The 21,583-nt window shown below is 40.3% G+C and overlaps 1 protein-coding gene across 5 annotated transcripts in view; it reads left to right on the top strand.

Annotated features, from left to right (window-relative positions):
- Positions 1 to 311: 311 nt before the first annotated feature.
- LOC132782172 (protein sidekick-1) overlaps positions 312 to 21,583 on the top strand; it is a 986,469-nt gene continuing 965,197 nt past the window's right edge. For 3 of the 5 annotated variants that reach the window (XM_067473286.1, XM_067473289.1, XM_067473288.1), the window contains exon 1: positions 312 to 1,672. In XM_067473286.1, coding sequence (XP_067329387.1) covers positions 1,363 to 1,672 — 310 coding nt within the window. In that variant the 5' untranslated portion in view covers positions 312 to 1,362. The remainder of the gene's footprint in view (positions 1,673 to 21,583) is intronic. The other 2 variants (XM_067473287.1, XM_067473285.1) reach the window with 1 other exon arrangement.

The following is a 21,583-nucleotide window of genomic DNA, read 5'->3' as shown; positions in this document are numbered from 1 at the left end:
GGTTGCTTGCCATAGATGCAGGCGAAACGTCAGAAGAGAATGCTTCTAGAACATGGTCATATAGCCCGAAAAACCTAAAACAATCCACTTGCCTTGCTTCCAACAGACCTCACAACCTCTGAGGGATGCCTGCCATAGATGCAGGCGAAACGTCAGGAGAGAACGCTTCTGGAACATGGCTAGACAGCCCGGAAAACTTACAACAACCCAGTTTTTTTTAAATAAAATATATCACTACTACTGAAGGTTGGTGGCATATCTCAGTTCAGACCAGGATGGAGGGACAACCCTCCTCATTGGGCTCAGTGAGAGTTGGATGGCGAGGTGACCACTGACGATGCTGGGATTGTAATCTCTACGTCGTTTGTGCGGCTGGTGACATTGTTTCCCTCCCTCTGCTTTCCTCCTGTTTACAGCTTCCGCGTGAGAGAAACAAGCGGCGCAAAACCCGGAGTCCAGCTTGAGAAAGAGACGCTTTCACCTTGTTGCTGCTGCTGCTGCTGCGTCTCCGGCGCCACCTCCTTCCCTCCCTCCCTCCCTTCCAGTAGTTCTTTCCTCCGGCTTGGGTCCCCGGGTCTTCTTTGGCTCGTCTGAGCCGTTGACCCAGAAACCTCGCCTGCGTGGAGCTGCTGGGGACACGCTGCTGGCGGAGGGGAGCTCCGGCTTCCCCCTCTCTCCCCTTCGCCTTCCTCTGGGGAGGGAGATCTGATCAGGTTTCTCTCTCCACCTTCATTGGAGAGAGAGAGTTGGAGAGAGAGAGAGAGACCCATCCCTTCCTTCTTTCCTCAACTGGTTGCAACTGCAAAGCAGGCAGAGAGCAGCAGCAGAAGCAGCGGCGGCGGCTTGCAGGAACTGGCTCCCTCTCTTTACCTGCTGGCTATGGATCTTCCCCGCCGTTGAAGCCGAAGGAAGAGAAGATAAATCGGATTTAAATCTCCTTCTGGCTCCGGATCGAGTCCCAAGAGTCTCGCCTGGCTGCCTGCTTTGCCTCGAGCTGGAGGGTTGAGAACTTGTGCTCGGAGGAGGATGAAGGCAGGAGCCTTCTTCCCTCGGCTTCCTCCCCAAGGGGACCAGTTTCCGTCATCTTTGCGGTATGGGAAGAAGGAAGGAAGGAAGGAAGGAAGGTGCTCCTCTGAGTGACTGCCACTGCCTCGCCGAGATGGCATCTCCTTCGGCGTCCTTTTAAGTCCACACACGCGTTGGGTTTTTTTCTCTCCTTCTTCGAGGATGAAGAACTCCGATCGGTTGCAAGACTGACGCCTGGAAACTTGACACAAACAGGCGCTATCTCTCCCTCTTCCCAATCCCACTCCTCCTTCTCTTCGCTCTCTATTGGGAAGGCAACTGGAGTCCAAAGGAAACATGTGTTTCCCATTTCTGCCTGCTTGTTTTGCTGCAGCCCGTCCTTGCAAGGCTCGGGGCGGCGGTTGCAAGGCAGCCATGCCTGGAGAAGTTGGGAAGATGGGGGGCCCCTCGGGGGGCTTCGCAGGGGAGGAAAGAGGGGACGAAGAAGTCACGCCGCCGAGGAAGAGGAGGAGGAGGAGGAAGAGGAGGAATGGGAATGGCTTGCCAGGCCGGGCGAGAAGAAAGTTAAACTTCGGCGGCTGCTTCTGGCGGGGATGGGGGGCGTTCCTCCTGCTTCAGCTCCACATGTTGCAAGCTCTGGCACAAGGTAGGCCTGCCTGGGGACTCCCCTTTTTTGGGGGGGGGGTCTTTTACAGGGGTGTTTGGTCTGCGGTCTCGCCATGCAGAAAAGACGCCTCCTGCTCAAGGGAAGAAGAGTGAGACAGGCACAGCCCTGGCTTTACAGCAGAGAGACAGCCCTATCACTGCAGCCTCTCTCTCTCTCTTTCCCTCCTTCCTTCTCCCTTTGTGTTGCTGTGAGTTTTCCGGGCTGTCTGGCCATGTTCCAGAAGCATCCCCTCCTGACGTTTCATCCACATCAGAGGTTGTGAGGTTTGTTGGAAACAGGCAAGTGGGGTTTATGTATCAGTGGAAGGTTCAGGGTGTTAGCTGGCCCTGATTGTTTTCTGGGTGCTAGCTGGCTCTGATTGTTTCTGCCTTGGGATTTTGTGTTATATGGCTGAGTCCACACTAACATATAACCCAGGTCAAAGCAGGCATCCTCTGAGATTGTGAGGTTTGGTAGAGTTTATATATCAGTGCAACGTCCCGAGTGTTAGCTGGCCCTGATTGTTTCTGCCTTGGAATTTTGTGTTATATGGCTGAGTCCACACTAACATATAACCCAGGTCAAAGCAGGCATCCTCTGAGAGTGTGAGGTTTGGTGGAAACTAGGCAACTGGAGTTTATATATCAGTGCAAGGTCCTGGGTGTTAGCTGGCCCTGATTGTTTCTGCCTTGGGATTTTGTGTTATATGGCTGAGTCCACACTAACATATAACCCAGGTCAAAGCAGGCATCCTCTGAGATTGTGAGGTTTGGTGAAAACTAGGCAAGTGGAGTTTATGTATCAGTGCAAGGTCCCGGGTGTTAGCTGGCCCTGATTGTTTCTGCCTTGGGATTTTGTGTTATATGGCAGAGTCCACACTAACATATAACCCAGATAATATGGGATTTTATACCGCCGTCTGGAAGGGGCCTCAGGCAAGTCTCCCTAGAGTCAGGTTGGCACAAAAGCTGGAAAGAGTTTCAAAAAGGTATTGTCGAAAGCTTTCATGGGTGGAATCACTGGGTTGCTGTGAGTTTTCTGGGCTGTCTAGCCATGTTCCAGAAGCATTCTCTCCTGATGTTTCATCCACGTCTTTGGCAGGCATCCTCTGAGGTTGTGAGGTTTGTTGAAAACTAGGCAAGTGGGGTTTATATATCAGTGGAAGGTCCAGGATGTTAGCTGGCCCTGATTGTTTCCTGTCTGGGATTCCCCTGTTTTCTGAGTGTTCTTTATTTACTGTCCTGATTTTACCATACATGCATATATATGTATATTTGTGTATGTATATATATAGAGAGAGAGAGAGAGAGAGAGAGCTGGAGTTACCCTTGTATGAACCTGTTCTGACTTACAAACAAATTCAGTTTCATGTGTGGTTATTTCTCTACAGTAGAAGCAGATACACAATCATGATTTAACATGGGCTAATTATGGCTCCCTGCAGAGGTTTTCTACTGTGTACAATAAGGCACACAACTCCCAAGCACTTTACAAAACAGAACTGCATACTCACTCACTGATCAATGTAAATTCTTGATTCTCTCAAAGGTCTCTCTCCTAGTTAATCATGGACGGGATCACTGGGCTGCTGTGAGTTTTCTGGCTTGTCTGACCATGTTCCAGAAGCATTCTCTCCTGACGTTTTGCCCAAATCTGTGGCAGGCATCCTCAGAGGCTGTGAGGTTTGTTGGAAACTAGTCGTGGGATTGATATATCTGTTGAATAATGTCCAGGATGAGAGAAAGAACTCTTGTTTGCTTGAGGCAAGGGTGAATGTTGCCATTGGCCACCTTGTGAGGTATGTTGAAAACTAAGGAAATCAGATTTATATGGTTGGATGACCATCTGTCGGGGGTGCTTTGAATGCGATTTTCCCACTTCTTGGCAGGAGGTTAGACTGGATGGCCCACGAGGTCTCTTCCAACTGTAGGATTCTATATATCTGTGGAATAATGTCCAGGGTAGTAGAAAGGACTCTTGTCCGCTTGGTGCAAGTGCGAATGTTGCCATTGGCCACCTTGATTAGCATTGAATAGTCTTGCAGCTTCAAAGCCTAGTTGCTTCCAGGGGAAAGCAGAGGAATTCCAGGCAAGAAACAATCAGGGCCAGCTAACACCTCCCAACAAAGGCTCTCCTGGGCAGGAAGCAGCCAGGCTTTGAATCAGTGCTAATCAAGGTGGCCAATTGCAACATTTTCACTTTCCTCCAACAGACAAGAGTTATTTTTCCCACCCTGGACATTATTCCACAGATATATAAACCCCGCTTGCCTAATTTCCAACAGACCTCTCAACTTCTGAGGATGCCGGCCATAGACATAGGCGAAACATCATGCTCGACATGGCTAGACAGCCAGGAAAACTCACAGCAACCCAGTGATTCTGGCCATGAAGGCCTTCGACAACACAATGGGCTTTGTATTTTTGTTTTTTTAGAGCTGTCTCTCTCTAAACAGTCGCAGGATAGCCTTTGGCATCCTGTCCCCTGCAGTCTCTCTCTCCCTCCCTTGCTGTGTAATCCTATCCCAGCCTCTGGACTAATTTTCACCTTTCACTGCCTGGGGATGAATCTGCAGTTCAGTTCTGCCAGGCAAGGGAGAGTTAACTTCTGGATGCCTGTGTGTGTGTGTGTGTGTGTATAGACAGTCTCTCTCTCTTACACACACACACACACACAGGGATGGAGTTAAGCTGTCAAAAGAAATGGGCCCATAAATCTGCCAGCTAGGGCTAAATCAGGCATGTAAAAAGGGAGCGCGAGAGGGGGGAAAATGAGGACCATTGTACGTTTCAGCTTTGGTTCGCGCCCTGCTCATTCAGGTTGCCAGCAACAGGGATTGCACCCAGACAAGCTGTGCGATTGATTCCGCGCCTCTGCCTAGTTTCCCCATCAAGGACCTTGATTGTTAAATGAGGGTTCAGAAAGAATCGGAGACTTCCCATCACCAACGCCAGGCACAGTGTGTGCATCCAACAACATCCCTTCCCTTGCTCTCTTTCTGTGGCTAGTTCTATACCCGTTCTCACCAACCGCTTTGACAGAGCGACAAAGGCAGATGCTAAAGTGTGAACTGTATGATTACAACCTGATGAATAAGAGCTGCTTTCAGTTGTGTGTGGTTGGGGAAGGGGGCGAGTTATTTGCCAGTGTATTGTCACGCTGGCATGGGGTGCACTCTGGTCTCTCTCTCGTGCGGGTGAACTGGTGGGAAGCATGAGTTCCCATGCCAGGAGAAATGCCTAGGCATTTCCATTGCATTCAAAAGCACACACTTTCCATAGAGTTTGTCTGCCAGCGGTTCGGAAGCTGATTGATCATGCTGCACCATGCATGCCCTTTTGCAATCCTGTGGATCACAGGGAAATGAATGTTTGTGCCCACCACTAGCAAGAGTCCTCTTGCGTCTTGATCCTATTACACTCCAGAGGAGTCTTGATCCTATTACACTCCTTCTCCTTTATTTGAAAGTGTAGAATTTCCTCGAGAAGAGCCCTATGCTAGTCATTGGATAGTTGGAGTGGGGAAGGAGGGGCTATGCAACTAAGTCGGCTTTGGCCCTGCCTAGTCAGCATTTACTGAAGTTTATCCATTGTTTTAGACCAGGCATGGGTGAACTTGGGCCCTCCAGGTGTTTTGGACTTCAACTCCCACTATTCCTAACAGCCTCAGGCCCTTTCCTGAGGAAAGGGCCTGAGGCTGTTAGGAATAGTGGGAGTTGAAGTCCAAAACACTCAGAGGGTCCAAGTTAGTCCTTGCTTGGTCTAAAACAATGGGAAGAGTCTTCTTGGTAATTGCCCCAAGCCCCATCAATGAGATCCTTTCCCTTTCTTTCATATGCTTGCAATTCCCCATCATTCTGAGAACATTTTCAGAACCGAGGTCTACAAATCTTGGCGGAGTATTGCTTTGTTTACCCCAGATTATTTTATTGCAAATCAACATGCACCATCCCCTCTACTTTGTATACAGCTGCAACGACTACAAGGCTAAATACCATTCTGACCTTTCGCAAGACAAATATTTGAGCAGCTATTTAAAATGGATTTCTTGAAGTCTGTAATGAAACCAGTTTCTGAGGCAGATGCCTGAATAAATTAAAATGACCTTTTGAAATGGCTTCCTATGGACAAACAGCGAAAGAAACCCTCGTCTTGTGTTGGGGTACATTTGCTCAGAGAAATATATACATAATAATGGATTATTATCTGATTATTACAATTCCCCTAGGGGAGATAGGGCATGCTACAAATAAATTATTATTATTATTATTATTATTATTATTAAAAATAGTTTGTAGGAAGAATAACCACTATTGAATATGATTCAGATTATAGTGATGTTAGAAGTTATAGTGATCTTAGAAGATTTATGCATATCTGAAGGCAGGGGTCCTCAAACTTTTAAAGCCATTTTTTAAAGCTGAGGGCCTCAGGCTGTTGGGCGTATGAACTATCATTAAAAAAACATTAACAAATCATTATGCACACTGCACATACCTTATTTGTAGTGCAAAAAATGTCATAAAAAGACTACAAGCAAAGCGATGCCCAAAGACTTTTACCAAATATGGACCAAGAAATGCCAGAAGAACAATTTTAACTAATGGGTTGCTGTGAGTTTTCCGGGCTGTCTGGCCATATTCCAGAAGCATTCTCTCCTGATGTGTTGTGAGTCATGATGTTTCATCCACATCTATGGCAGGCATCCTCAGAGGTTGTGAGGTCTATTGGAAACTAAGCAAGTGGAGTTTATATACCTATGGAATAATTTCCATGGTGGGAGAATGAACTCTTGTCTGCTTTAAGCAAGTGTGAATGTTGCCATTGGCCACATTGATTAGCATTTAACCAACACAAACTTACCAGTATTTCAGTGGGAAGTGTGGTCTGCTTTTGGCTGACGAAACAGTCTTATTTATTTATTTATGACATTTATATGCTGCCCTTCTCACCCCGAAGAGGACTAAGAGCAGCTTACAAGATATATATATATATATATATATATATATATATATATATACACACACACACACACACACACACACATACATATATATATATACATACAGTATATTATATTATTAGCATAGTGCAATATCAGTATTAAATATTACTATATTGTACTATACCATTATATTGTAATATCATTAATAATATTACATGTAATATAAATATATAATTAGAATATATTAGTAGTAGTAGTATTACATTGCATTACATTATAATATTAGGATTGTTCTTGTGAGCCTTCAAGTAGTTTCTGAGTTAGGGCAAACCTACACCTAAAAATTAGGACCGAGGCTGAGTAAATGACCTTGGAGAGCTACATCTGGACCATGGGCTTTCATTTGGGGACACTTGTCTTAAGGCATTTAGAACAGGAATCAGGAATATGTGGCACATATAATCAATTCCTGTTTTCCCTCCCCAGTGCTTAAACGTGCTATGGCTGATGGAAGTTGCAGTTCAACACTTGTTTCCTGCCCCTACTTTAAGAGAAGCTTAGGCATGATTTTATTATTAGAAATGTTCAGTGTTGAAAAATGAATGTCCATGTTTGTGGGTGTTCAGTATGCAGTGCAAGTCTAGGTTTGCCTTCTCACAAGTCAACCCCATTGTGTCCAGTGGTGTTCATTCTCAATAACTGTTCACAAGCTTGTACTTTGAACCTAGTAGAACAAAAGGGATGGGAATGTAACTAAATTTCAGCTGTGTTCCAATATTTACATTGATGTTCAATGCATTCAGTGGAGTATCAAGATTTTACTTCAGGAAAAAAAATGAAATCATGTATCGCTTTTTTAGAAAGTATTCTTTTGTACCTTTTAAGATTATACAATTTATAGAGGGTCGTATCACAATGAACTTAACCTTTAAATTGGTTACATTTTGTTGTCTTTGGTATAATTTGTATACTACTGTGGTTTTATTGTAAATTAATATTTAAAGTAATATATTTTGATGGAGGTTCAGTTTGAAAGAAAAATATCAGGCACTTCTATTGATTACTCATACGTTTTGATGAATTCGTCTCAATACAGGAGTATTATATGACTTTTTAATTAGCTCAACTTAAATAAAAACTCTAAATTCTTACTATTGAGTATAAGATATACCTTCAGGTTGCCTGTCCAGTTATAGCAAACGCATAAATTCCACAGGGTTTTCTAAGTCAAGAAATACTTAGAAAAGGTTTTGCCAGTTCTTTTTTTCTGAAATACAGCCCGCAACACTTAGTATTAATTGATAGCTTCCCATCCAGATAAAAAAACCAGCTGATCCTGCTTAGCTTCCAAGATCAGATGGGATCAAGTACCTCTTAAATTCTTATAGTTAACTTTGAATAAAAATTATCCACAAAAATTTAAAAACGTGGAGTCAGGAACTTCTAGAATCCATTAATAAGCAGATATGTAGCAAATATGCTATTAATTAATTTCCCAATAAACAGTTGTGGTTCAAACAAAATTTCATCATCAAATCAATGAAAGATGTTTTCAAATTAAGCTATACATTATTTATCAGTCATTTTATGGACAGTGAGAAAGAATATCATGAACAGTTTGCAATCATCCAAACTTTTCAAGCATTTTGGAAACATTTAGAAAAGAAACTTTCTTACTTTTCCAACTGATAAGGCATTTTTGAATACATATTGTGTTACTTGACATTTATGAACATATTAATAATAATCAACAAGAGAAGTTATAAATACTAGAGTGAAGGTGTGGGAATTGTGTAGTCCTGCAAACTATAGCTCCCAACATTTTTGCCAATTTTTATGCTGGTGAGAGCTTCCAGGATTTGCAGTTCAATAGCATCTAGAATGCTACATAAATGCAGAGTCACATTCTGTCATTAATATTAAGGTGTTTATCACCACATGGTGGTGTTCCAGTATGTTTTAATATTATTTCAAAAGAGAGCATTGCAGAGTGATTGGATGATTATGCATCTTTAGAGTGGAGATGTTCTGTGCCCTGCAGTGTGTTTGCTTATGCTGCTAATTTACAGTTAGAGGCTGTGATCTTCCAGGATTTGTATCATAGCCAATAGAACTTGTAAGATTTCTTTTTAGATATCCATGGTGTACCACACAGAAACTAGCCTACAGTTTTGGGGTTTTTAAAAGAAAAATCCATAATCTGACAATACCATGTCTGGTAATCCAGGCTTTTTGTGATTTTTAATGGAGTTAATTTGGGATTAATGCTAATTTCCTCTTATTTAATAACCCCAAAGAGCTTAGAAATCAATGGGAAAAACATTATCTGTCTGAAACAGTAAGTAGTTTCTTTTCATATCTTTGGACTGTATATAAAAGGTTGCACATCCATGTGTAATGGGGTTGCCTTTTAGGACTGTTCAGAAGCTTCAAATGATCCAATGGGCAGCAGCCAGATTGCTCACTGAAGCACACAACCTTCCTGTTACATCAGCTCTGTGGCGCCCAGTTTGCTACCGAGCACAATTAAAGGTCTGGCTTTAGCCTATAAAGCCCTAAACAGTTCCAGCCCAGCCCACCTGTCCGAACGTATCTCCTTCTATGATCTACCTCGGAGGCTAAGATCATCAGGGGAGGCCTTGCTCTTGATCCCACCTCCTTCTCAGCTGAGATTGGTGGGGACGACAGACAGGGCTTTCTCAGTGGTGGTCCCTCATCTATGAAACTCCCTCCGCAATGAAATCAGGTCAGCCCCCTCCCTCCTGACCTTCAGGAAAAAGTAAAAAACTGGCTTTGGGACCAAGCGTTGGCCAATAAATTTGAACAGAGCAATAAGAAACTACAAAATAATATGATGAATGGAGCAGCCCTGAGATATGACTTGGATTGTGTGATTTTAACTAATGTTTTAATATTGATGTTTTTAATTGTTTGGTTTTTAATGTGTTGTTTATTTACTGATATTTATGTATATGTACGGAGCCCCTGGTGGCGCAGTGGGTTAAAGCACTGAGCTGCTGAGTTTGTTGACCGAAAGGTCACAGGTTCGATTCCGGGGAGCGGCGTGAGCTTCCGCTGTCAGCCCTAGCTTCTGCCAACCTAGCAGTTCGAAAACATGCAAATGTAAGAAGATCAATAGGTACCGCTCCGGCGGGAAGGTAATGGCGCTCCATGCAGTCATGCCGGCCACATGACCTTGGAGGTGTCTACGGACAATGCTGGCTCTTCGGCTTAGAAATGGAGATGAGCACCACACCCCAGAGTCAGACATGACTGGACTTAATGTCAGGGGACTACCTTTACCTATGTATATGTGTGTCATTGAATCGTTGCCTTTGTAAGGCCGTTCTGAGTCCCCTTCGGGGTGAGAAAGTTGGGGTACAAGTGTGATAAATAAATAAACAAACAAACAATGCAACAATATATTATAGAATTCCCCAGGAGAATGGACTTTTAAAACATCAAAAGTAATTTGATGGATGTATCTGTAAAATAATACACACTGAGGTTTTAACATCACTTATAAACGTGTATGGTAGGGGTTGGACCAGATGGTTTTTGCAGTCATTATGATTCTGTTATTCTATTCCCTTACACCATATGCTTTTTCTACTAATGAGGATGAATTTGATTATCCCATAGGGTGTTGTTTCTGTAATATTTTGAAATTTCAGTACTTAGGACTCTGCTTCTCAATTTATTCTACCACCTGTATCCAGACACCCATACCTTGTTTCACTGGCAAATGGCCAAAGATTGTGTATATCTATATCTCTATCTATATCTATCTGTCTATCTATCTGTCTGTCTGTCTATATATATATATCAATCAGCCTGCTACAGTAATCACAGGTCTCTCCGTTTGGATGGACAGAATTAGAGCAAGGCTAGAACATTTATAGCCACCTCCTAAAATCACAGAGTACTATAGCAAGAACAAACCTGTAACTCTTCCTGAGTTTTTCTTCTTGGAAGCTTCTTTCCACGTCATTCAGAAACTGAAGGTTATTTCACGTGCTACAGTAGAAGCAATAACGATTTAACATGGGCTAATTATGGCTCCCTGCAGAGGTTTTCTACTGTGTACAATAAGGCACATACCTCCTAAGCACTTTACAAAACAGAACTGCATACTCCCTAACTGATCAATGTAAATTCTTGATTCTCTCAAAGGTCTATCTCCTAGTTAATGCCATAGCTAGAACTCGAGCATCATAACACTAAAGCAAACCTGTCAAAGGCTATTTAGTCATTGTAGCACCTGTTTGCAAAAAGAACTTGTAGGTAGCACTAGAAGTTTCACAGAAAAGCTAGTCAGGTAACATGCTCTTGGAATCAAAAGTATGCAAAGAGGATGAAGTCTGGCCCTTGCCAAGATTCTTAATCAAAATGTGAATGTAAATGGAAAAGTAAAAAGGAAACTTCATGCTTAGGAATCAGTAGGGTGAATGTCGGGACATGCAGATCTATTTTTGTTTAATACAAAAATAGGACAATGGATGTATTAAGCCCAGTCAAAAAAATCACAAAGATGTGACAAAGCTTTGGAGTAGATTAAATCTCTTCAAGCTTGATATTAACACAGAAAACAAAAGGGTGAGATGATGAAAAAAAAAGGTTTTCAGGTAAAGTGAAAAAGCTTTCGCTTGGAGTTTGTGATAGAAATAACACTGAAATCAGGAAGACATGGACTGGACTTCATCAAAAGTAATTCTGTTGAAGTATATGTAAAATGAGCCAAACTTGTATGCAGGAGGTTGGGCTACTAGAGTTTGAGAGAGTTGGAGTGGCTCTCTGTTCGTGCTTTCTTTAAATCAGCTGTGCATTCCTTTGACAGCCCAATCAGCTAATCAGCTGTTTTGGGTTTTTAAAAAGAGACATCAGCTGGAGCAGTCACACAGACCCTACATGGAGATGTGCATCTTTTGGCCAGAAACGAGATAAAAACTGACCTTTTTATCCCGCAGTTTCCCTTCTTTGCAGCAATTCAGTGTGCATTTAGTGCTGATGTTTTATAGCCACTCCCTCTTTTAAAACCAGAACTCCTGTGTTTAAAGCTCTGTCTGGATAGGCCCCCAGTCTATACCAAACACCTTTCTACTGTTATCTTCTAGGTAGCAGGGATTAACAATCTGTGGAAAAAGAAAGGTCAGGATGTTGTGGCCTTGATATTAATTTTTGTACCAAGCACCAGTTGCTTTTTCAAATTGAGATTTGTTTTCTACTAAGAGATACTTTATTTATTTCCTTTTATAAGCTTTCTTTGGATTGCAAAAGAAAACATCTTTTGCCCTCAAAACATAATAAGTTCCAGAATTAAGCACATGATAATACTGTTTTGCTGAGATTATTAAAAACTGATTAATTATAATGTTACATAACATGCCTTATTTTTAACTAACGGACTATGCAATTGTTGTTATTCTCCAGTATTCAGGTTGTGTATCTACCAGTCTGTTCTACCACATGCATTCTTTGCTGTCTTTTCCTCTGCACTGCCTCTTATAATATCGAGATCGGCACCCTGCTTCTCTCTCTTTAAGCTCCATCATGCCTACACAATGGCACTGTGATCTTAATCTTAGTTTGTGTACAAGTAATAAAAATGGACTCTGAAATACACATAATATGATGACTAGTAGGTCAGATAAGGGTCAGTTTTGTCTGATAACTGAATAAAATGTGATAGTGTTATGTGATTTATTACACTAATAATGTAGGCATCATCATAACCATCATCATTGCTGCCATCACCATCAATGTATATGTCCTTTACAAGTAAAGCAGTGGAAAACAGTGTGATCTGCCAAAGGTTTACTCTGTAATATTTATGCATACACATAAACAGAGGAAACCAAATAACAAAATATAAAACTATACGACAGTAAAACAAATTATCCAGGTCAAACACAAGAAATACAATACAGTGTAAAGCAAATAGGCCAATACATGTAATCAAAACTTAGAAGATTCTACCCTATATTAAATTAAAGAAAGTGACTCATAGAGACTTCATAGATGGCCTTGATTTAATGTTAAAATGCATACAGTAAAGAATTTGCTTTGGAAGAAATAAGTCATCTTGTCTTATTTCTAAAAGGCTTCTCTGTTCTATATTTGAGTATTCTGTGAAAACAGCGTGATACTTAAGACAGTCTGTTTTTGACAGCTGTATATCTTTCATAGCCCACATTTGAGGAATACAGTGTAACCTACAAGGCTAATAATGCTATTTCTGGTGTCACTTGTGAGGAATAATTTTGGTGCTAGACCTTGAAGGGTATAGTTATTGCATTTAGAAAGACAACTGGTGTTGGATGATTATGTTAAAATTGTTTTGAGCAAAACTGAAGAGTTTGGTTCATTTTACTAAAATATAACAGATTGTTTTTCATCATGTTCGTTCAGAAAGTTGTGGCATTGACATAAACCATTTTATTATTCTGTATGAGTTGCCAATCCACCTGTTAACAGGATAGACATAAATGAGCATTTGTCCTAGTATATGCAGCCAGGCCCATGTCCCCTGGCTCTGTGGAGAGTGCTCCCAATAAAATGTCTAGAGATGAAATGAGTTCAAAATGAAGAAAAACAGGATAAGAGGAATTGGCAATATATGCCTTTATCTCTACCTACTGCTTTTATCCCTTACAGGAATTGTAATGGATGGTTATGGCTCTCTGTTCTTTTATTCTCTCTTCTGAGCCTATCCACTTGTGATTCTAGCATTTGAACATCTTCTATAGTCTCTCCATGATATAGATCATACAGTTGCTTGCCTGGATCTTGTTATTTTCTGTCATCTGTGTAGTCAACCCATGCAATGGCTACCCTTACTTTCTAGCATTTCATGCGATATATATCACATATAGGAACATGTTTACTTTTAAACAACTTTGGAAGCAAGGGTTTTCTCTCTCTTAAAAAAAGTTTTAAAAACCCTAGTCCATGAAAAATTATGCTAGCTCATCTATAAGTCTTCCCACCTTTAAAATTGACTCTGGCCATGCTAGGAGTGTGTTTTAATAATTAAAAAATGTGTGTTGGCTGTGCTTTGAGATCTGTCCAATGTAGCATGTATATAATTTTTGGATTACTGTAAGATACTCATGGAGCCCTTGGTACTGCAGTGGGTTTAAGTGCTGAGCTGCTAAACTTGCTGACCGAAAGTTTGCAGATTCGAATCCGGGGAGCGGCATGAGCTCCTGCTGTTAGCCCCATCTTCTGCCAACCTAGCAGTTCAAAAACATGTAAATGTGAGTAGATCAATAGGTTCTGCTCGGGTGGGAAGGTAATGGCGCTCCATACAATCATATCGGCCACATGACCTTGAATTTGTCTACAGACAACGCTGGCTCTTCAGCTTAGAAATGGAGATGAGCACCAACCCCCAGGGTTTGACACAACTGGACTTAATATCAGGGAAAAACCTTTACCTTACTAAGATACTCACAATGATTCTGTCTTTCTGGGCACATTTCAGTGTGCTAGTTAGTTATGACCTCATATAGCTCAAGCTCACATTATCTGAAATATACTACCTTTCCCTATATGAGCCTTCCCAGGCATTACACTTTTTATGTGAGAGTTTTCACTCGATCCCACCACTTCACAAGCTTTTCTGGTGAGGACATGGGAGAAAACCTTCTTAGGCCCTGTCTACACTACTATATAATGTAGTTTCTGAATGAAGATCAACTGCATTGAACTGGATTATATGGCAGTATAAAGTCGTATAATCAACTTCAAAGTTGTTAATATTCATTTTGAAACTGGATTATATGACAGTATAGATCCAGCCTTAGTGGTTGCTCCTAGACTATGGAGGCTTGGTTGTTTTGAATTGATCTATATTCCTTTCTTCCTTTTTGTCTTTTCTTATTTAAATAGGATTTTAGGTCTTTTGCCTGGTTTGGGGTAGAAGACTGTTCTATGCTGGATGGCCATTTGTCAGGGGTGATTTGAATGCAATATTCCTCTTTCTTGGCAGGGGGTTGGACTGGATGGCCCATGAGGTCTCTTCCAACTCTTTGATTCTTTGATTCTATGATTCTATGCATATAAGTAAACAATAGTCATTTGTACATGGAGTTGGTGAAGTGCATAAGTAGATGTGAAATTCGACAGCATTTTGCTTACTTGATGGCATAGTGAGAAATCTTGTGATGTAAGCATGAGACAGTATTCTTTTCTTTAAAAGTCATTATTTTACTGCCTGTGATCATACAAACTTTTGTTAAATAAGTACAACATGTTCTTCATTGCATCATTTTGCACAGTAATAATAGCTCTTTGGACGTTATCGCACAGGTGGGAGGGAAGCAGGGGAAGGCACTTGGAAGAGTGTGGACTTGTCTTACCTCAGCAAGGTCTTTGGGGATGGCCAGCCATCCCATGTCCTTCTCTGTCTTCTTCCCACTTTCCTCTGCTTTCCCCCTCTTTTCTTTCTTTGGTGTTACGAAGTCTTCTCTACATTTTTGCATGCTGGCAAGACAGATTAACAATGGGTGGCCACCAGAAGTGGCTGTTCATCATGGGATGGCCTCCATGGGACTTCATTTTGCCAATGTGCAAAAACAGAAAGAAACCAGGGTGGAAACTTGCAAGGGATAAGTTCCTTCATCACTTGAAAAAAAAGCTACCATCTATTGCCATCTATCCTACTAACACTCTTGAAGATTAAATTTATATTATGGTGAATGTAGTTTTACTTTTCAGATGATCAGTTCCTGTTGTCACTGTCGAGGCTACAATATCTTTTTGCCTGTTTGCTCTGAATAATTGCAAGGTGACTGTTTATTGCTCGGTGCTGGGAATTTTAGACGGTTATATTTCAGTTCCTATCATATTTTCATTTTTTCCCTTTCTCATATTGACTTCCCGGCAGAAGTTCCTCTTTTATATATGGTAGTTTGTTCTTCTATAAAACATGGAGTATTGAACTGAAGTGGAAACTTTTAAAAATCCTTGCCTTAACAACATTCTGTAAACTTCCATTTAAAGTCTAATCACAACAACGGTTTCCTGTTTCTAAAATAGTTCACTCAATTATTTATCTTCTGAGTAAAACAATATAAACTAAAATATGTAGCTGATTGTTATAAAAATGTTATTGTTTCCAAGTTATTCGTTAAGCAAATATTTAAACTTTCGTTTCCTTTCACTGAATGCAATGTATCTCTTCTAAATCAGCAGTATAAATGCTTTTCTTAATATTTTATACTTAAGGCAGCATTTTATACTGAGTTGGCTTAGTTTTTTCCAAATAATTGCCATAAGGACAATCAAATAAGAGCTTGTGTCCATTATTGTTCAGTCTTCTTCTCTTTATGTTGCCCTTCTCGTGCAAGAACATCTCATTGTCCTAATTCCCATTGTCCTAATTCCAACAGACCTCACTACCTCTGAGGATGCTTGCCATAGATGCAGGCGAAACGTCAGGAGAAATGCCTCTAGAACATGGCTCTAGAGCCTGAAAAAACCCACAAGAACCTAGTGATTCCAGCCATGAAAGCCTTCGACAATACAAAGAACATCTCAGTTTGTAAGGAAGAATAGGGGGGAAATCTAGTTCCTTCTAGCTGTAGAATTGTAGCGCTTCTATTGCTAGTGTACATGCCAAATAAAATTATTTGAAGATGAATTATACAGGCAGCACCCAGTTTTGCTCCTACCCTTTAACTGGTATAAATCACTAAGCTTACTGAAAAAGCATTTATAGGCCATCCTATATTTGAACATGTTTTCAAAGCATCTTACACACGAAGCATGTTAAAATTCAGTAACAATAAAACTAACAAAGTAAGACACAGTATAAAATTACAGTGTGAAATCGTTTGGTGGGGAAGTGTCACTGGAATTCAGATTTAAAACACTTGCATGTCCCTTTTGTCTCAGCTCAAACACCAGTCAAACTTTCTTACAGTGTAGAAGAAATGTGTCACCCTTAACTCTTGATAAGCCTGCAATAGAAAATCTCTCTATTCTGAAAGTTCCTTATTATGTATGGATTACGGTCTACACAATAAATTATAAAATATTGTAATATTTACATTAATAGGGCTAAATCCAGTAGCTAATTTAAGCTACAGTAACCCTGTTGAATAAAAGGTTTTGATTGATCATTCAACAGTTGATTAATTGGATTAATTCCTTCACCTCTGGACATTTAAAAGAAAGATGCAGATAAGTTTTTCTCTCACTACAATTCCTCCAACATGGCCCAAAAAAAAAAACAACCCCTGGGTTGTTGTAGGTTTTTTGGGTTATATGGCCATGTCCTGACATTTCGCCTGCATCTATAGCAGGCATCCTCTGAGGATGCCTGCTATAGATGCAGGCGAAATGTCAGGAGAGAATGCTTCTAGAACATATCCATATAGCCCGAAAAACCTACAACAACCAAATGCTGAAAAAACTATATTATTAATTTTACTAACTATAACAGCAGTATGATATCATCTGTCCAGTGTATTTCTTTGTTGAAACTATTATTGATTTTTTATTATTGTCATTTATTTATTTATTTATTTCGAGCTTTTATAACCCGGTCTTCTCAACCTCCGAAGAGGGACTCAGGCCGGCTAACAGCAGAGGGTTAAAATACAATAAGATAACCACAGTAAACATCATAATACAATAGTACAAAAATACATTAAAATACAATTATACAACTTACAAAAGGTCAGTTCATTAGAATAAATCATAAATTCATCGCCATCTGCCCGTGTGGTCAGCAGTTATTGACTCAATCATCATTCTGCGAATGCAGTATTCCAAAGCCATGTTTTTACCAGCTTTCTAAAAGTCAGACGGGAAGGGGCAGGTCTAATCTCCATTGGGAGGGAGTTCCAGAGCTGAGGTGCCACCACTGAGAAGGCCCTGTCCTTGTTCCCACCAATCGCGATTGTGAAAGAGGTGGGACCGAGAGCAGGGCCCCTCCAGAAGATCTTAATAACCTTGATGGTTCATAGGGGAGAATCTGTTTGGACAGATAAATTTATTCATCATATGTGATTTTTAATTCAAAATCTTCTCCCTAAACCTTGAACTAATACATCTATACACATGCTTTGGTTAACAAAGGATCTGATAAAGAAGCTTGTTTTTATAAAGTCTTTGATGGGAAGGCAATTCAGCCCTCTCCCTCCTTGGTTGAGTCTAACTGGGAGTATCCCCCTCCCCATCATTGGCATAAACTGAGGGAGAATGGAGGAGAGCTAGAGAAAGTCTTTGAGTGCTGAGTGGCAGCAGCATGTCTGCAATAAACAATACAATGAAGCTTGACCTGGGAAAGAATGGAATTCTACTCTGTGTGATCCTGCTGTTGTTATTTGTGCTTTTATACAACAGGCAAAATAAACAGTTGCCCCCAGAATACTTATGAGTATGTTTAGAGAACAAAAGGGAAAGCAGATTAGCCTGCCTTAACAGCTGCCTGGAATATTGACAAAACATAGATCTATGAACTTTGCTACCAAATAGGAAATCATAAGAAGAATTGAAGTTGCTGAAAGAAAATGAATAATCTAGAGATACGTTTTTTGAATATGCTTTCAAGTAGTCTCTAGGAAAATTAATAATGTTTTTGTTTGCTTTTGGAAGGCTTACCTGATCTGCTTGTTTCATTTCATATTTGCATAATGTTAGTTTTGCATAAAAAGTTTTCTGAAATGTGTTGAACTGCTCTTCTTTTTTTGGTATAGAAACTTATTTGTAATTTTTCTGTTATTTTTACCTTTGTTACCAACATTTCTGTTAAAAAAGTAAAGCCCAGGAGCACATGTCAGCTAAGGTATACCTGTACTATACTGATTTTCTATAAATTGGGAATGTGTCCGGAGGAGGGCAACTAAAATGATCAGGGGTCTGAAGAACAAGCCCTATTAGGAACAGCTTAAAGAGCTGGGCATGTTTAGCCTGAAGAAGAGAAGGCTGAGAGGAGATATGATATCCATGTATAAATATGTGAGAGGAAGCCATAGGGAGGAGGGAGCAAGCTTGTTTTCTGCTTCCCTGGAGACTAGGACGTAATGGAACAATGGCTTCAAACTACAAGAAAGGAGATTCCATTTGAACATGAGGAAGAATTTCCTGACTGTGAAAGCCGTTCAGCAGTGGAACTCTCTGCCCCGGAGTGTGGTAGAGGCTCCTTTTTTGGAAGCTTTTAAACAGAGGCTGGATGGCCATCTGTTGGGGGTGATTTGAATGCAATTTTCCTGCTTCTAGGCAGGGGGTTGGACTGGATAGCCCATGAGGTCTCTTCCAACTCTATGATTCTATGATAAATCACCTGTATACATTGGCTACCAAAATGTTGGAGTTTTAAATTTTATTCCCGTAACATGTTTCAAAAGTGTTAAAGATCAAAAAAGATCAAAAAAAGTTAAATATCTTAAATCGCCTAGCTTACTAACAAGTTTCTTAACAGAAAAAAACTTGTTCAACAAGAGGCCCGACAGTTTCATTTCTTTTGTTGAGAGATAATTGTTCTCTACTGAGAAATAATCATTTAGAAATAAATTGTTCATTTTCACTGCTCCTGATTGTTCAACTGGTTGATGTTTTCCAAAGTGTAAAGATTTGGCATTGTTAGAGATGGTGCAGGGGCATGGAGCAACATGTTCTTTGTCACAGGGCTTTCAAAGTTTAATGGCTTGGACTCTTCCAGATTGGTCTAAAGAATAACTACTCCTTGCAAAATATCTTGGAGTTTGATAGTTGTTGTCGTCTTGTTGTTGCCCACATGTTCCATTCTTTTGAGGGGCTGTTTGTAGTGAATTCTTGGACCTAACCGAAAGTGCCTTTAAAGTTTTTAAATGCGGGATGTACACTAATATGGTATGTGGGAAATGCCAAAGTGTGTAAATAATAGCTCCCGAAGGTTCCCAGTGTTGCACTGCACAGGTAACTCCTTAGTGTGAATTGCTGAGACCACCAAGAAGAATCCAGTATCAATGCCAATGGTTCATTCTTAGCATTTGGTCAAGTGTGCTTCTGGTGGTCATACAGGTAAGCTCTCCACATCATAAGATTGTGTGCATTTCTATTCATCCTGGACTGCAATGCCACACATCACTGTGCAGGAGAGATTTAAACAAGAAGTCTATCTCCTTGTTTCATCTCAAAATATATCGGGTATTCTGCAAGGCTGTTGGGCTGGGCAAAGATGAGATGTCTAGTCTAGAGCCATTCTGCCAACTCAAATGGACTCCTCATGATGGCAGTAGAGTACTCATGCTAAATCCCATGAGGTGATACTTCAAGTACAGTGGCTCATAAGATCTGACCTTCATAGCCAAAGGCTCTGTAGAAGTTATCTTTCAGGCAGTGACAATAATTGCCTGTGACAGTGCCTGTAAGTTTAAAACTGTTACTTGCTATGTCTTGATTTAGGCTATTCTTGAAACAGTGAACAAAATGGAGAAAAGCAGAAGAAAAAGAATGTTGTCAAAGTAAATACTATGAAAACTGACATCTTTGCTATAAAGTCCTTCTTACCAACATACAGTGCACACTTCATGATGTTGCAGATGTCATTTTCAGAATCTTAACATACTGGGTATATTTTTCATTCCTGCTCTAAGCCATTTCCGACAGTTGTCCTGCTACTTCTCTTGGTATTACTTATATCAAGTGAAAGTGATTGCGAAGAGAAAAAAACCAATTATTGCCTCTGGAATAGTGTTTTACAACCCACACTGCACCCCGAAGGCCATCTTTTTTGAATATACATACAAGAAAACATACGAAAAGAGAAATAACGTTATTTAACCAGACCCAAGTAAAAAAATTCCTCCCAATCATGTCTCCTTACCTTCTCAAAACTCTCTGGTTTAGATGCTTCAGACTTCTTTCCAGATTGAGAAGTTGTTAAAATAGATGTGACAATCTGTGGAATAATTTGTGTATGTTCGTTATATTGTTCTTATTACGCACCTTCTTCTCAACTTAGACCAGTGATGGGCAACCTTTTGAGCTTGGTGTGTCAAAATTTGCCAAAACCCTGAGCATAACTTGGGTGGGGTGTCAACTTTGAGAGAAAAACCCCCACATAATTTTGCAATATTTATAGTTTAAATAAGAAAAATGTATATTCCATGCTGAGTTATGGAGTGAACAATGCTCAAATGTGCAGATGTTAAATTTGTAGAGCCTTTTACAAATTTAAGGATGGAATTAGATTGGCTCTTATAAGGTGTACTTCTCTGTATGCGGCCGCATGTGGCCGCGTGTCATCAAAAATAGCCATGCGTGTCAGTGCTGGCACACGTGTCATAGGTTCAGCATCACGGACTTAGACTATCATTGGATTTCAATGGCAAGATTTATTTATTCAGAAAAGAGTTGCTAAGGCAGAGAGTATATGATCTATCCAATGCCATCCAGTGAATTTCCATGATTGAATGGAGATTCAAACCCTGGGTTTCCTAGAGCTATATTTTTCTACTAAACATAAATTTAGTTTGGGCTTAACTTATATAATACTGTAAAGAAAGAGACGAAGATTTTTATTCTGCTAATAATGGAATACTATATTACTGTTGCATTCTAAGTGCCGATCTGTGTAGTTGAACATTAACAGGTGAGAAAAAAAGAAGTTTTATATATGAATCTTCTGTTGGCAACAACAATCCAATATCCAAATGTGACTGACAGCTGGATGCCTAACTGTGCCCAATGCCAGTATCAGATGACAGATGGTAAATAAAGGCTCAAGTACATTAAAATTTACCAAAGCAGTAATGCGTTTTTGTTTCATGCTGCAGTAATTCTGAAGTAAATATAACATGCCATTAATCCAAAACAAATGGCAACCAGAAGTTATTCCACCACATTAAACTTATAACTCTAAAGTGTGGTTCTGGTTTTTTTAAATAAAACTGTTGGATATAGACCTCATTAAAAATAAATTTGAATTCAGACATAATAGGTAATCAAAGTTTATTAAGAAACCAATATAGAAGT

Source organism: Anolis sagrei, chromosome X (assembly GCF_037176765.1).
Source record: "Anolis sagrei isolate rAnoSag1 chromosome X, rAnoSag1.mat, whole genome shotgun sequence".
NCBI classification, from domain to species: domain Eukaryota; kingdom Metazoa; phylum Chordata; class Lepidosauria; order Squamata; family Dactyloidae; genus Anolis; species Anolis sagrei.
This window is presented reverse-complemented; position numbering and strand designations above follow the sequence as displayed.